The 15,306-nt window shown below is 37.2% G+C and overlaps 3 protein-coding genes across 4 annotated transcripts; 2 read left to right on the top strand and 1 right to left on the bottom strand.

Annotated features, from left to right (window-relative positions):
* On the top strand, positions 1–3,912 carry LOC117637270 (nodulation protein H). 2 transcript variants are annotated; one of them, XM_034372121.1, is made up of 7 exons: positions 1–360; positions 913–984; positions 1,066–1,151; positions 1,232–1,490; positions 2,974–3,153; positions 3,271–3,426; positions 3,525–3,912. In XM_034372121.1, exons 1-7 carry the CDS (start codon positions 334–336, stop codon positions 3,699–3,701), a joined length of 957 nt encoding a protein of 318 aa, XP_034228012.1. In that variant the 5' UTR covers positions 1–333; the 3' UTR covers positions 3,702–3,912. The 2 variants fall into 2 exon arrangements, with proteins under 2 accessions (XP_034228012.1, XP_034228011.1); XM_034372120.1 differs by having other exon boundaries at positions 913–1,151.
* A 1,252-nt stretch (positions 3,913–5,164) lies between these two features.
* LOC117636360 (polyadenylate-binding protein RBP47-like) lies at positions 5,165–11,424 on the top strand. Its single transcript, XM_034370827.1, has 6 exons — positions 5,165–5,840; positions 7,374–7,854; positions 9,137–9,222; positions 9,303–9,433; positions 10,455–10,551; positions 11,000–11,424. The coding sequence occupies exons 1-6, from the start codon at positions 5,415–5,417 to the stop codon at positions 11,138–11,140; spliced, it is 1,362 nt and encodes a 453-aa protein (XP_034226718.1). The 5' UTR covers positions 5,165–5,414; the 3' UTR covers positions 11,141–11,424.
* A 1,163-nt stretch (positions 11,425–12,587) lies between these two features.
* Positions 12,588–14,034, bottom strand: LOC117638143. Its single transcript, XM_034373251.1, has 3 exons — positions 13,771–14,034; positions 13,446–13,562; positions 12,588–13,237 (listed from the first exon to the last, which is right to left on the bottom strand). The coding sequence occupies exons 1-3, from the start codon at positions 13,930–13,932 to the stop codon at positions 12,821–12,823; spliced, it is 696 nt and encodes a 231-aa protein (XP_034229142.1). The 5' UTR covers positions 13,933–14,034; the 3' UTR covers positions 12,588–12,820.
* Positions 14,035–15,306: the final 1,272 nt, after the last annotated feature.

Genomic DNA, 15,306 nt, shown 5'->3' on the forward strand with positions numbered 1-15,306 from the left:
ACGGAAAATCTCTGCGAAAATTCGAAAGGGAAAAAACACACACACACACACAAAAAGCAAGAGGGGAGAAAGCGTGCAACGGGGCTCAGAGAGGCATCTAAATCCTACTGTTCTTCTTCACGAGAAAAAGCTCAAAACCCATCAAATTTATATTAAACTATCTCTACTTCTCTCTCTTGCTTTTCCATTTTTTCATTTGTTTTTGGGTTTTCGAAATTAATGGCTATTATGAGGCATAAAGCTCGACAATGCTAAAAGCACAAGGAAGAAGAGGAAGAGGAAGAGGAATATTTTGTTGAGTTGCCCAATGCTTTCTTTTTGAGCTTCCATACAATGGCTGATGATCTCTGTTCTTTCAAGGTTTGCTGTTTCGTGCTTTTCCTTTTAGCTGTTCACTCACCATTTTTTTTTCCCATTTAAGACTGTTTTCTGTCTTTTCCTCTTTCTAGTTTTGGTATTTCTAAAATTATATTTGGGTATCAGATTCTGACCCTTTTTTTAATTTGTGGATTATTTTTATGGGTTGCATGTGAAATGCCCGATCTGGGTGTTGAAATATTTTACATTTCGATTCCCTGAATTCTCGGATGCTTTTTGTCTATGTATTCAAGCTGAAGCAAACCCAGATTTCCTTTTCGTTAGGTTTTGATAGGGAGGGGTCTTAATCGTACAGTTGTCATATTACTTAATAACTAGATGTGTTAATAGCTTAATCAAATGAATATATGAACCCTGGTCGTTTGTTTGGATAATTGCAATGAAACCCACGTCATTTATTCTTCAATTCGACTTGAAAGTTTATGAACTTTTGGATAGCTGATCAGTTTGTCTTATAAAGTTTGGACCTTTGTTAGGACTAATTACCACTCTTATTCACCCTTCATTTTGCATTGCCTAATTCATGGTTTACAGGATATATTTCTTATAAAGGCGCCCAAGAAATCTCCGTTGGTGCTGAGGATGATTGTCTTGTTGTTTGCAATGGTCTGTGGTGTCTATATTTGCTCAATTTGTTTAAAGCAAGTCAGCAACCGCACCAACGTTGCCGGGTTTTTAAATGTCCAGGTGATTCAAAAGCCATGCCCACGACCTGATGTTGAGCCTGAGGAAGTTCCTTATGTGCACTACCCAAAGCCCGTAACTTATAGCCGGTATGCTACTAATTTACTTGTAGTTTCAAGTTTGGTTTTGTTTGAAAAATGAAATGATATATTTTTCTTTGCATCAATAGGGCTGAATGTGCATGCAATCCTGTGCGATATTTCGCAATTTTGTCGATGCAGAGGTCTGGAAGTGGGTGGTTTGAGACGCTATTGAATAATCATACTAACATAAGTTCAAATGGGGAGATTTTCTCTGTTAAAGTGAGGAGAAGTAATGCCTCAACAATCGTTGAGACTTTGGACAGACTTTATAATCTAGATTGGTTCAGTAGTGCCTCAAAGAATGAGTGCACAGCTGCAGTTGGCTTAAAGTGGATGCTTAATCAGGTGAGTGCTTTTTCATGCATTTTTCGTTTTTTTTTAAATTTCTGTTATTTAGCTATCCGCTGGTTTTATTGTGCGAGAGACAATAACATTGCATTGCAGTACATTTCTTATTTTTCAGCAGATTGTCATATCATATTAAGACATGAATCTTCTTCTTAGCTTGTTTCTTTTAGATAGCCGGTTATTATTGGTAACAATTACAGCATTGGCTCATTTTTCCTGTCATCTACTGATTTATGAATTACTGAGATTATATTATACTGTATACTTTCAAGTCCTGTCAAAAAGCTTGTCTTATAGTTTCTGAGATAAATGCTTACCCTTGGAGAGTGATGGAGGATCTGTAGGATTGGATCGCGTAATTCCTTTATGATCTTGTAGGGTGGTGGGACTGGTTCAGAGATGTCTGGAAATAGGCAGTGTAATACAATTGTTCTGGGCAACGGCTAAGCCTGAAGTTTATATGTTAAACTGTATACCCCATATGAGTTCAGATGCTTCCATAAAAATTTAAACCTTGAAAAAAGAATTAGTAATAATAATAATATTCAATGTTTTGTTTAGTACAATTATTGTTAGCATCAGATTCAGGATTCCACTGATTGTCTTCCATTACAATAAAAGCTATTTGTAGGAAATGCTATGATATCCAACACTTTATTTTATGTAAAATAAAAAAAAGGGCAAATAAAATGCCTTTAATAATAAAAAATTATATATATATATTTTGTATCCTTTAACAGATTAACTACTAGTCCCACTCGAATTTGAGAATTAAAGTTGGGTAGCATTACATATAGATGTATGGCTGCTTCATTTGGGGCAGCTAGTTATTATCATGATTTGCTTGTCCTCAAGGAAACAGAATAACCTGTTCTGTCTTGGAAGCCTTCCTTCAAGTAAAGTAATTTGGGGATCCAAGAGCTAAAACAACTTAATTTAGCAAAAATCATATAGATTCCATCACAACTGATGGAATCTGTTCATCAAATTGTTCTATGTGAATGAGAGTTGCACGCTCTCTAAGTTATGACAACCTTATGCTTTGAAGTATAGGACCATCTCACTGCAACTAATGAGTTATTAACAAAGGGTTCGAGTTGACTGAACTTTCAAACTCACTTGGTGTGACCCTTACCTGGATGTCTTGGTCAGAAAGGAATTCATTGCAAACTCGAATTTGGGTTAAATTAGAATGTCCATCCAGTACCTTAATTTGGGTCCGTCCATCTAAATTTTCACCCAGATTTATTTCTCAAGACAGTTGGTCTTAGATTCATTTGCTATCTTTGCTTTCCTGTTGGATTCCTTTTTCTTGGTGGCATTTGGCCAGGTAGGCAATAGTTTGATAACCTTATGAGGATTTTCTGTAGTGCATTTTGGCATTTGGTCTTAAATTCTTAAAATGTTATTCTGGTGTGCATTTTTTTTTGTTTCATGCATGGAACAGCCACTGAACCATTTTTTGCAATAATTTGTGCAGGGCTTGATGCAGCACCATGAAGAAATAGTGGATTACTTCAAAACTCGAGGTGTTGCTGCTATCTTTCTCTTTCGAAGAAATCTGTTGCGCAGGATGATCTCTGTGCTTGCAAATTCTTATGATCGAGATGCTAAGCCGCTGAACGGGACCCATAAGTCTCATGTGCATTCTCCTCATGAGGTCTCTCCCACTCTCATATGCAAGATATTTACATGGAAGTCGATTGGTTGTTTACCTTAAAACACTAAAAACTAGTAATTGTTTGATTTGCAAACTTATTAAATGTCATGGTTGCAGGCAGAGATACTTGCAAAATACAAGCCTACAATCAATGCAACTTTACTGATACCTAACCTGAAACAAGTAGAGGATACAACTACAAAAGCGTTGGAGTATTTCAAGAGCACCCGGCATATTATCCTATACTATGAGGATATTGTTAAAAACCGAACTGTAAGAAACTATATGAGCACTGAACTGATCAGTATATTTGTTTTTAAAAATAAAAAAAAGCACCAACCTCTGAAATTTTCAATTTTGTGTGTTTGCAGAAATTGCTAGATGTTCAAGATTTTCTTAAGGTTCCACAAAGGGATTTAAAGAGTCGTCAGGTGAAGATACACAAAGGCACCTTGTCTAATCAGATTGAGAATTGGGGTGATGTTGAAAAGACACTTACAGGAACACAGTATGAAAACTTCCTCCATGCAGATTATCGACGAAGGTAAAAAAAGCACCGGGGCGATGTACATACCATGCTTTGTTCTTTAACATTTTTTTTTTCTTCTCTTTTCCTTAACCTCAGAAGCCAACAGGAGGTTACAGGTCACCTCCCTGTTGAAATTTTGGCGGCAGCTTCTGAATTTCAATTAGCTTCCTTGTTATTACTCAAATTTTGTTTCTTGGCCACTCTCAATTAATATTCAATTGATTCTTTCATCTCTCTTGCTCCGCAAGAAACTTTTGTTGTGATATTTAAACTAAATTAATAGATAAAGTTGATGTTTCACCATGCAATTCTTTAATCTTTGAACAAATTTCAAATGCAACTTGTTATTAGCCATCAATTAGATTCTAATCTCTTACTAATTTAAGGGTTAAATTGAGTAGGTTTTTTTTCTTCTTTGATTTGAGTGTAACATTTAAAGAGAGAGGAAATTGCGGTTTACTTGTTTTGTCTGGTGAGCTCTCTAGTCCAGAACATACGGGATCTTTGACCCGCATGTATAGGCTGGTCAAAGATTTACAATCCACAGCGGAACGCGTACGGCGTGCTTCCATCAATCTACCTCGGCTGCGGTATTAAGTACCGTTCGATAGAACTCACGTATTTTATGGGACCCACGATGGGTATTTTCCTATTTTAGCTAAAAAAACAAAAAAAACTCTCTTGTAATTGCTATTTCGATCAATAACACAACGATACATGGGATCTGATAAATGAGGGTTTCCTAAAATAGAGACAGAGTTCAGAATCCCTCTCCATTCTCCAAAATCTCACTTTTTAACTCCGCAAAACTTGAATCTCTGCATCTCATGTTATATAAGGTAAACGGTCCACCCCATTTTTGTTTTTGGGGTACAAGATCCAACCTTCCTTTTAAGTGATGACAATGAATTTTTATAATTATTATGGGCAGATATTTGTTTTTATGTATTTATTTAACCAAAAAAGAAAAAAAGAAAAAAAGAAAAAAAGAAAAAAAGAAAAAAAGAAAAAAAGAAAAGAAAATTCCTTTCGGTTGCCAAAAGTAGAATTTGGATTATCATAAATAACCTAAAATAAATTAAATTCTGTAAAAACATTGAATATTAAAAAAAAATCACAAGTCCAGGTCAATTAATTAGCATCAAGCCAACCCATTGACTTACTGGAGTTACCTTAATTAGCTTTGGTTAATGATAAAAAAAAAGAGAGACAATAATTGCAACCAAGAAAAAAAGAAAAAAGAAAAGAAAAAGAAAAAGAAAGCAGCAATACAATAATTTAGAAAAAAAAAATTTGTTAACATGCAATCCAGCTCACGGAAGCACCGGTCAGTCTGCATCCAGTCCATGTACATCGGACGAGGCTTAGACCAAAACACTGCCGTGGGTCCTACACGTCACGGACGGCAAACGTGAGTTAACGGACGTAGCAAACGAGGTCTCATCTCATTTCATTTATAAAAAAAATTAAAAATTAAAAAGTAAAAAAAAAGAAAAAATCTATTGCAACACCGCCTCCTTTAAAACCCCATTTCGTCACTTCAAACCCTCCCTCTTTGCTCTGCGCAGCCCCCGTTGCTCTCTCCTTCTCTCTCTCTCTAAGCTTCAGACCACTCTCTCTGCTCTCTCTCTCTCTCTTGAAATCCCAGAGGAGAAGTACAAAGAAGACGAAGTAGAGAGAGGTGCAGAGAGAAGAAGAGAGTAAAAAGCTCAGACCCCACCACAAGTCCAATATGGCCCAGCAATCCAACGGCGGCGATCTGGGCACACAGCAGCAGCAGCAGCAGCAACAACAACAGCAGCAGCAGCAGCAGCAGCAGTGGATGCATCAGCATCAGCATCAGCAGCAATGGATGGCCATGCAGTACCCAGCAGCCGCGATGGCGATGATGCAGCAGCAGATGATGGTGTACCCGCAGCATTACATGCCTTACGCTGCTGCAGCTGCCCATCCTCATCATCCTCATCACAATCCCTACCAGCAGCAGCCTCAGGGCGTGCCTTATCAGCAGCAGCAGCAGCAGCCGCCGAAGCAGCTGCAGCAGTCTCCCTCTCAGAAACAGGGGCCCACCGATGAGATCAGGACCATCTGGGTGGGCGACCTTCACCACTGGATGGACGAGACTTACCTTCATGGATGCTTTGCTCACACTGGGCAGGTCAGCTCTTTAATGAAAATGGACTTGTATTTGAACCCGTTTCGGTTTGTTTAGAGTTTTGAAATTTTTATGAATATGGATTTAAAATGTTAGTTGATATTGTGGGTTTTAGTTTATTTGACATGATAACAGCTCTATGATTGATTTAAGGTTAACAGTATGGGATTTACTCTATAGTTGTATGTTGGGTGAAGTCATAAGCATTCTAGCTTACCTAGGCAGTTTTTTCCTTTATTCAGAAGTAAAGTACTGATTGAAAGAATAAGGTAAATGCCAACTACCTACTTCTAAAATTGTTCTTGGTATATCAAGATGCCTTACCTGGATAAGGGAAATGATTCAGGTTTTGGTTAGTTGATTGAACTTGTTCAGTGAACAAATTTGCCTCTTTAGTGGCTAAGTTGGGTCAACTCTGTTGATTGTAGATTGGCGGCTGGTTTCCAACCTCTAGCTAGGAACTAATTTTTTCCCTACAGCAGCATGTCTTCTATGCATAATGTTGACAATTTGTGATTTTCAGCAAGTTTCTTGCTGCATATCACCTTTAACTCAGAAAATTAAATGCATCCTCATGTGGATGGCCACCATCTTGTTGAGGGTTTGAGTTATTATTGTGTTTTTCCGATAGAGAGTAATAGCAGTTGATCAACTTCCCAATCTGTAGTAGTGTCATCGCAATGGCCATTCAATGCAAACCATTCATGTGATGTTAAAATCCTCTTCCATGTTTTGAAAATTTGTCTTTACTTTAGATGGTTTATAGGTGAGGTCAATTATTGCATGGCCTAATCCTTTTGTTGATAACTATTTTGGACATACAATTATCTGGTAGTTGTAATTGATTTACAGAAGAGTGAATTGTCTTTTGCCAGCCTGTTATCCTTTCCTGCTAAAGTGCATCAAGTAAATGATACTGAATATTTGGCACTAGTATGTTACCAAGTTGTGTAGTTAAAAGTAGTTATCTCTTGTTCAATTTGCAGATCCTCTTGTTTAGTGTTGCCAATATGTGATGAAATGCTATTGCAATATATTGTCCTCACTTTTATTTTTCTAGTTAGGTTCTTTTTTGGGTTGTTTGACGATATGGAGCCTAATGATTTCCATGTCTTAAAAATAATAAGAGCATCAATAGTGATTTATAAAGGCAGTAGTTGAGGAACTATTTGCATGGGCCTGTTCTTCCGTATTTGTTTTTAGCAACTATGAGGAGGGTCAACAAAAGTTATAAAGTGCAACTTAACACTGGACACCAATGTACCCCTTATGTGCATGCCCACACATCTCAACCAAACTGGGCCTTACATGTGTAGAACAAAAAAGGCGATACCACAACTTGAACTGGGTTCACAGTCCACATAAACATGTTACCATATTTATTTCGCCAAATTGATGGACTCAACAATGTAAATCAAACACAATTTAAGACGACCCCCTATCTTAATAAAAAAAATTCTCTCTTGTATGTATTTTATTGGATATAAACTTTAAATTGTGCCTAACTATGTGCTTTTGGTGTCACAAACATTGCAGGTTTCCACAGTAAAGGTTATACGCAATAAGCAAACTGCTCAGTCTGAGGGATATGGATTTGTCGAGTTCTTTTCACGTGAAGCAGCTGAAGAAGTTCTGCAGAGCTATAATGGTGCTGCAATGCCGAATACAGAGCAGCCTTTTCGTTTGAACTGGGCAACGTTCAGTGCTGGGGATAGACGAGCAGACACTAGTTCTGATCTATCTATCTTTGTAGGTGATTTGGCTACAGATGTGACTGATACTATGTTGCAGGAGACCTTTGGTAGTAGATATTCATCTGTCAAGGGAGCGAAAGTTGTTCTAGATGCAAATACTGGTCGTTCAAAAGGTTATGGTTTTGTTAGGTTTGGTGATGAAAATGAGAGGTCAAGGGCCATCACTGAAATGAATGGTGCGTATTGTTCGAGCAGGCCCATGCGCATAGGTGTTGCAACACCCAAAAAATCACCTGCTTATCAGCAACAGTATTCTTCACAAGGTATGATATCATGCTCCTGATTTTTTGTATAATTTCTCACGTCCATCATAAGTCCACTCATTTTTGTTCAATAAGCAAAATTGCCTATGCACATTTGATAATTAAAGGTTATTTTCTTATGTAATGTACTTGTCATTTACACAATTGTGATTTCTCCGTTCCCTTCTTAAAAATATGAGCATACAACAAACCAAGTCTTACTTTTTCTTCAACTCAATTGTATCTTCGACTACTGTGCCTGCTCCTCACTTCCTTTATTTATTTTATTTTATTTTTTCAGTTTGTATTTTTCTCTATAATTCATTTAGTTATATATCTACCTCCTCCTCCAGTTACATGTTTTCCTTTTCTTACATTGTATTTTTATTTTACATCAAGAAAAATTTAGGCTTGTTAGTAATGCTTGCTTCTTGTCTTGCGATGTAAGGTGTGAGTATTAGGTGGTTTTTGATGTTGTTTTCTATTATTTTTCCCCTGGAAACTTTCATTGTCAAACAGCACAGGAATCTCATCAGCTTATGGTCGTCCATTAATATTTATCCCTCTTCAACATTACTCTTAACTGCTTTGGTGAAAGCAATATATTATGCAATTGCTGAGCCAGTAATGTTTATATTAAGAATGGAGCAACTTCCCCGTTGCGATCTTGAAAAGTTTTTATGTTGGTTTTATATATTTGGTAGTTTTTCAAATATTGGGAAATTATCTTCACTAAGTTGTGGTATAGAAATTTCTAAAATTTTAAAATTTAAAATTAGTTGTCAACTTATAAAATTGAGTGGTTCAATTCAAAGTGAGAAGTAAAGCTAATGCCATCTCACGTGAGTTAGTTTTTCCTTTTTGTTTGAAAGAGTAAGTCTTCACCTAGCTAGTTGAATTTTCACTCAAGTTGTCATTTGGATTCTAACTTCAGTTGTAATTGATGATCATGGAATGGATTTCGGTTCTCGGACATGTTTGGCCATGCAGGTGGCTTTCATGTAGTAAGCATATTACTAAGTAAGAGAAACGTGTTGAGAAATCAGGAGCTAGAATAAGATTTAAATTAAGAAACAGAGACATAAAGTTCTAAAATCTTTACTGCTATAGGACACTTTTAGCCAAACAAATACACTGTTAAATTTATCCCTATCTGAAAGGAAAAGAAGAAATCTGCCCTTAAAACCTGTTATAATAACTAACTACTAACATTACTGTTGAAAATGCAGTTGTCTATTTTGACATATTCATAATTTTGAAGGCGATTTTTTAGTAAATGTATTACTTTATTCCCTTTAATTAGCATTGGTATTAGCTGGTGGTGGACATGCATCAAATGGCGCTGTTGCTCAAGGTTCCCAGTTTGATAGTGAGACCAATAACACAACTGTAAGTTCAACTCTTTTTTCTTTTTCCTGTTTCCAGTATCTTTAACCCTAGATAGCTCTTTAATCTGTGACTTATTGCAGATATTTGTTGGAGGGCTTGATTCGGATGTCAATGATGAAGACCTCAGGCAGCCTTTTTCTCAATTTGGTGAAGTTGTCTCGGTGAAAATACCAGTCGGAAAAGCATGCGGTTTTGTTCAGTTTGCTAATAGGTACTCTTGTCGTTTAACATATATGGGTCTTGTCCTGTCATGTAGAAATAAAGCTGCAATCAGGAATGTTCCTGTCATTACAGCTTAGGAGTAATGGTACTCTCAGTATCAATGTTAAAATCATTCATTAGATATTAAACTGTATATAAGAAGCTAAGAAGCACGGATACGGATACAGATACGGCGATACGATACGACACGACACGGGGATACGGAAGATTTCTAAAAACTAGGATACGATATGTCATGGATACGGTTATTAAAAATATATATTAATAAATATATATAACCTAAAATATATTTTAAATAATTATAAATTATAAATTATAAATATAGTATAGCATTTTGGGCTTTCTTTTCTGATTCTTTATATTTTTGGGCATGTATAGCTTTTTCCACCCAAATACATCATTACCCAAAGCCCATTTTAATACTTCTGCTTGAGACTCAAACCCATAAACAGATCTATGAAAAAAAAAAATATATATATTACAAATCCTGCTTCAGCAAACGATGTCGTCACTTGAGATCAGTCTGACATCTTCTTCTTCTCTCCCTCTCTGTCTCTCTGTCTCTCTCCCTCTCTCTCCCCCCTCCAGCCTGACATCTTCTTCTTCCCTCCCTCCCTCTCTCCTCCCTCCAGTCTGACATCTTCTTCTTCTTCTTCCCCCTCCCTCCCTCTTCACACGCAGCGCCCATGGGTTCCTCAACAGCCCCTCAACAGCAAACTTCGCTCGGAGGTTTGTATCCGAAAAGTCAGATACTCATGTCTGGAATGTTGGATACTCGTATCCGTTTGTCAACTTGTTGATTGCGATACGTATCCAATGCGCGTATCCGAACCGTATTGTATCCAAACGAGTATCCGATACGGGATACGCCACTAAATTGGCGTATCCATGCTTCTTAGATAAGAAGTATAATGAAAAATTGTTGAAGACTGAAGGAGGTAGATAGTACCGCTATAATCTTATTCTGTGGTGCCACGTAATGGACTCCTACACATTGTTTCGGTTTGTAGGAAGGATGCTGAGAATGCAATGCAGATGCTGAATGGAACTGTTATTGGAAAGCAAACAGTTCGTCTTTCTTGGGGCCGCAGTCAGGGGAACAAGCAGGTAATACTTTGTCAACTATGTCATGTTAATTGTATGCGGGTGTTGCAACATTTAGATATCTATCCCTGAATTATACCTGTATTTTTCTTGTCATTTGTTTGGTTTGATTTCTTTTATGCTGTCCAACATTAGAGTGCCACAAATATCCCCCTTCCCCCTTTTCTTCTTGCAGTTCAATGTTAACAGTTAGTTTTCTGATCGATGTTAGAGTTGAATGATATGTCCCTTTGTTAAATTATCCGCCACTTTAGCACGTAGAATCCCTGTACCTTGCTTGGCCCCACTGCCAACCTCCCGTAGAGTTGAATGAATTGTCCCTAGGGTTAAATTATCTGCCACTTGAGCATGTAGAATCCCTGAACCTTGCTCGCCCTGCCTCAAACCCTCTCTGTCCGTCTGTCTCTCTCAGTTGGGTTTTTCTCATCATTAATTACATGTGATTTTGCAGTGGAGATCCGATTCAAGTAACCAGTGGAATGGGGCACATTATGGAGGACAGGGTTATGGTGGTTACGGACATGCTGCGCCACAGAGTCAGGACTTGAGCATGCATGCTGCAGCCGCAGCCGCAGTTCATGGGGCTTCTTAACAGGGCTATCAGAGTTGCCAACAGCATGTAAACTGAACTTACAAGAGTGGCTTTTTAGATATAGTTTTCAGTGCCTTTAATTTAAGTAGGATTGATTTAGCTGGTTATTTAGCTGAATCTGTAATGTGCCGAATTTTGTTACCGGATTGAATTGATATCTTGAAAACAATGTGTGAGTAATATTTGAAAACTTGGTTTCTTTTTTTCTTTTTTAAATTTTATTGAAAACTTGTTTTTCAACAAGCTATTTATCAAAGTAAAGCTCTGCCTCAAATAATGGACTATATAGTTGTGTTATTTTCTTCGGATTTCAAAATAATTTCTGGGTATGATTAATTTTGTCGACATAAATGTGGAAAACAGGATCGAAGAACCCAGGAAAATTTACACAACAAATTGGTCAATTCCATTTGAGCACGAAACAGTAGATCTCTCTCTCTCTCTCTCTCTCTCTCTCTCTGTTTTCTCTCTCTTTGGCAACCGATAACAGAATCTGTACACAATTGATAAACTTTAAAATCAAAAACAAACTCAGATTTCAGTACACACCCAAGAATCAACCCGAAATGAAGAAGAAAGGAAATACAAGGGAAATGAACCTTGTTTGAGCAATAATCAACCAAGAGGAAAGGAAGATAGAGCTTCTTCAGAACTTAGATCCAGTAATTCAGAAAGGGGGAGTTGTGGTTGCTAGAGAGAGTGATAATTGCGGAAGAGAGGTGTACACTGTTCCTCATGTTTTCCTTTCCAACTTTAAAGAGAGACTTTGTTTTCGTTTTCACGAAATCGTTTACCATTTTTGTCATAGGCGTACCAAACACAAATTGTTTCTTAGTGTAGCTTTGACGCATTTCTGGTTCTGAAGTAAAAAAATTGAGTTATACCAAAAAATTACCAAGGAGCTGGCATTTAGGTTTCTCATCACCAAGGGGGTTTAGCCACCTCTTGGATCATAAGCTCAAGTCAAGCTTCTCTGAACTCGTATTTAGACTCTCAATCTCAGATTCAAGCCTACGGTCTCAGAAATTACTCCAGCTACCAGTTTGCAGTTCAGACCCTCAACAAGATGTTCATGAAGAAATGAGTTTTGGCTGCAACAAAGCTCATAATACTTGTAACATCTCTTCAAAGTCCAAAGATGGTATCGTAAAATGTACCACTTCTGGTCCATTAATTATCATGGCTTGTGCATATACTATCATCTGTAGTTGTCAAAGCAAATGTTGTTGCAATTTCTTTGAGAACACTGATATTAATAAGAGGCACATTTTAGCATTTTCTCTCGACTTTTATACCTAACCAATGAAACTACAACAAGAAGTTGAGGCATAACCCTAGCTAAAATGCTCATGTTCAGTTATTTTGTTCAGCGATCTCGTGCGTTTGAAACGAATACAACTCAATCTTGAAGCACCCAAACATATATAGAAGACGGCAGGCAAAAGGGAGGCTTTGAGAGGATTTTGATGATGCCGAATGAAGTAAACATACTGAACTGTCGAGCGCAGACACCGAGAGATGGCACCAAGTAATCCAAAAATGTCAAGAACATCACCAAATAGCCTTTGCTGGGGTCTTTGTCTCCCAGATGCAAGTCAGTACAGCAGCAATAGCCAACATCACACCAAATACATATATTAATACTAAGTACCTCAATACAATGATCTTTCCCTTATTTTGCTAATCTTTACAACATCTCGAAATACCCAAAGATAAAAGAAACATGAAAGGCAAAATGGATAGTTTGATAGGATTATTAGCATGTCGATGGAGGTAATCATACTGAACCCCAGAGCAAATGCTTTGAGCGATGGCAAGAACTAGCCCACAAATGTCAGGAAAATTACCAAAAAGCCTGTTTGGTGGATATGGATGATAATACCACCATATCCTTCCCCAGCTCTTGAATTCAACTCTTTCTCTGTAACCCTTGTGAATGAGCTCACAGATGCAAATGAGTACGGCCGCAATAGCCAACAACATACCATATAGTGCATAGTGGGGCTTACTTGGGGACGAAAGCTGATCAAAAGAAGCTGAAATAGTCTCTAGCCCAAGGCTAATGAGGAAAAAGATCCACTTCTCTGAATAAGTAAACTGCAAAAGAAATGAAGCGGCCATTTGTTATTCAAAGATATCTTATCTAGCAAGAAATATAGCAAATCAAAACAATAAGAATGAGTTTTCGAGCAAAACTTCTCCTCGTGCGACCGATAACGCGAGGAGGTGGCGTGAGGAGAGATAGAGAGAGGGGGATATGCAACCGATGTAGGTAAAGTTTTTCTTTGAGTTTTGATATCACTACCTTTGTCCTGAGCTTTGGCTTGTTATGGTTGTCTTCTTGTTTTTGTTTTGGATTGTCATAGTCATCTACTTGTTTTTGTAAGCTAGACATGATGTCCTTGTTCACATCCTTTGGCACCTACATGTGAAAATTGGAGAGAAAATATTAATTGTTCAACTATTGGGTCATGTAATTCTCACATGCATGCACCCAAATAAGTAAGTGTTAGCTCAAAACCTCTGCTTTTTGTTTTTTATTTTGCCAATAGCTCAAAACCTTTGTTAAGGAATGCGCAATTTCTTTGAGAAGCAAGAATAAAAAAAGATCATGGGCGCAATTTCAAAACCTCTGGTGGCCTTAGCTTGTAGTAGGCATTGTAGTCCACAGAAGGAGATGGGCTAAGAAATCGGGTGTGCCTGGGCAGCTCCTCATCATGGATGCTAACCACATGCGATCCGCTGGAGCCCAATCCACTGGAACCGGGTTGACCTTGAAGCTCAAGCTCCATTGTTTGTGAAATTTTCTTTTACAAATACACAGATACAAATCAAACACAAAAAGAAAAGGCTATAGGAAAGAAGATTTGGGATACTGAAGAAGGGAGAAGAAGTAGATGAGCTTACAGAGAGATCCAGAAATGCAGAACCAAAATTCTGATTGTGTGGTGATTAAACCTTTTTAATTAATCTTTATATAGAGAGAGAGGACGCGTCCTTACTTCTCGGATATTATTTCTTTTCATAATGGGAAAAAAAAAATTTGATGGACGCGGCCTACCAGTTGATGTGCATGCAGTCAGCAACTTCACTGCGGTTTCTTTTGAACTTCCATTCTTCCGATAAAATTGGAATTATATCAATATCTTAAGTTTCCCTTACTGCTAAATTTGAAGGTGACAAATAATTTTAATGTTCCCATTACTGCCGTAGTACTGTATAATCACTCCCCATAATGACGTAGTAGTTGTCACTATCATATACTAACTAGTTACTAGGTTAATATCGTGTGAATAACTCATTTGGACCAACTTCTCAATGTATTTCATAATTCGAACAGTTAGTGTCGCATTAACTTACTAACCAGTTAGCACTCCAGCTCTCGTTAAAAACCTTGTAATACCTTGTCAACATGCACACGTGATGTATCAGTTACTCACAAAAATAAACAAAGGTTATTTTATTACAAAAATCCCGAAATATATTAATAAAACCTAAAAAACAAAAACAAAGACACCTCACACACAAACTATTAAAACTTCTCCACATAATCATCCACCTAAATTCTCTCATGCAACACCGTTCACCTTTTAACTCCTCAGAAACATGGTGTGTATTTGAACAAATGGGAAAACTGCCACACGACTTGGGTAACCAAATGGTGTGTGGGTTAGGTCCCGACTGACTCAATCGAATATTTGAAGCTTCTTATAGTAAAAAATATATAAAATAGAAAATAACAAGAAACTGCAGGTTAGGGTTTTGAGACATATGAGACTTCGTCAAGATGTGTTTTAAAATTGAAATGGAAAAAGGTCTCTCCTATTCTTAGTTGACTCTTAGTTATACTCTGTTTGTAGTTTGTCCGTGTATTGTGCGTGTGGAGCTGTGTGGTTTATAAAACAATGTGTTGATAAAACGACCAAAATTTCTAGAAGTTTAAGCTTTTAATAATAATAAAAAAACCGACCAACAATGTTATATTAAATTTCACAAAATTAATTATTAAAAAATGAATTAAGATTCTAAAAGACTTTTGGTTAGTCACCATTCTAGTTTCAGATAAATTTTCTAAAACTGTTTAAAAATAATTATTTGGCTATTAAAATATGAGCCAGAAGAAGATATGGAATCCAAACCCTCCTCAAGACCACATCTCCTGGATG

Source organism: Prunus dulcis, chromosome 8, assembly GCF_902201215.1.
Source record: "Prunus dulcis chromosome 8, ALMONDv2, whole genome shotgun sequence".
Classification (NCBI taxonomy): domain Eukaryota; kingdom Viridiplantae; phylum Streptophyta; class Magnoliopsida; order Rosales; family Rosaceae; genus Prunus; species Prunus dulcis.

Coding starts and splice junctions, on each gene's coding strand:
- LOC117637270 (XM_034372120.1), top strand. CDS start 334: ATGGCTGATGATCTCTGTTCTTTCAAG. Junction 361..912: donor ATGATCTCTGTTCTTTCAAG/GTTTGCTGTTTC, acceptor CATGGTTTACAG/GATATATTTCTTATAAAGGC. Junction 3,427..3,524: donor ATATTGTTAAAAACCGAACT/GTAAGAAACTAT, acceptor GTGTGTTTGCAG/AAATTGCTAGATGTTCAAGA.
- LOC117636360 (XM_034370827.1), top strand. CDS start 5,415: ATGGCCCAGCAATCCAACGGCGGCGATCTGGGCACACAGCAGCAGCAG. Junction 9,223..9,302: donor GTGAGACCAATAACACAACT/GTAAGTTCAACT, acceptor GACTTATTGCAG/ATATTTGTTGGAGGGCTTGA. Junction 9,434..10,454: donor TTTGTTCAGTTTGCTAATAG/GTACTCTTGTCG, acceptor TTCGGTTTGTAG/GAAGGATGCTGAGAATGCAA.
- LOC117638143 (XM_034373251.1), bottom strand. CDS start 13,932: ATGGAGCTTGAGCTTCAAGGTCAACCCGGTTCCAGTGGATTGGGCTCC. Junction 13,563..13,770: donor ACAAGCTAAGGCCACCAGAG/GTTTTGAAATTG, acceptor TTTCACATGTAG/GTGCCAAAGGATGTGAACAA. Junction 13,238..13,445: donor AGCCAAAGCTCAGGACAAAG/GTAGTGATATCA, acceptor TTTCTTTTGCAG/TTTACTTATTCAGAGAAGTG.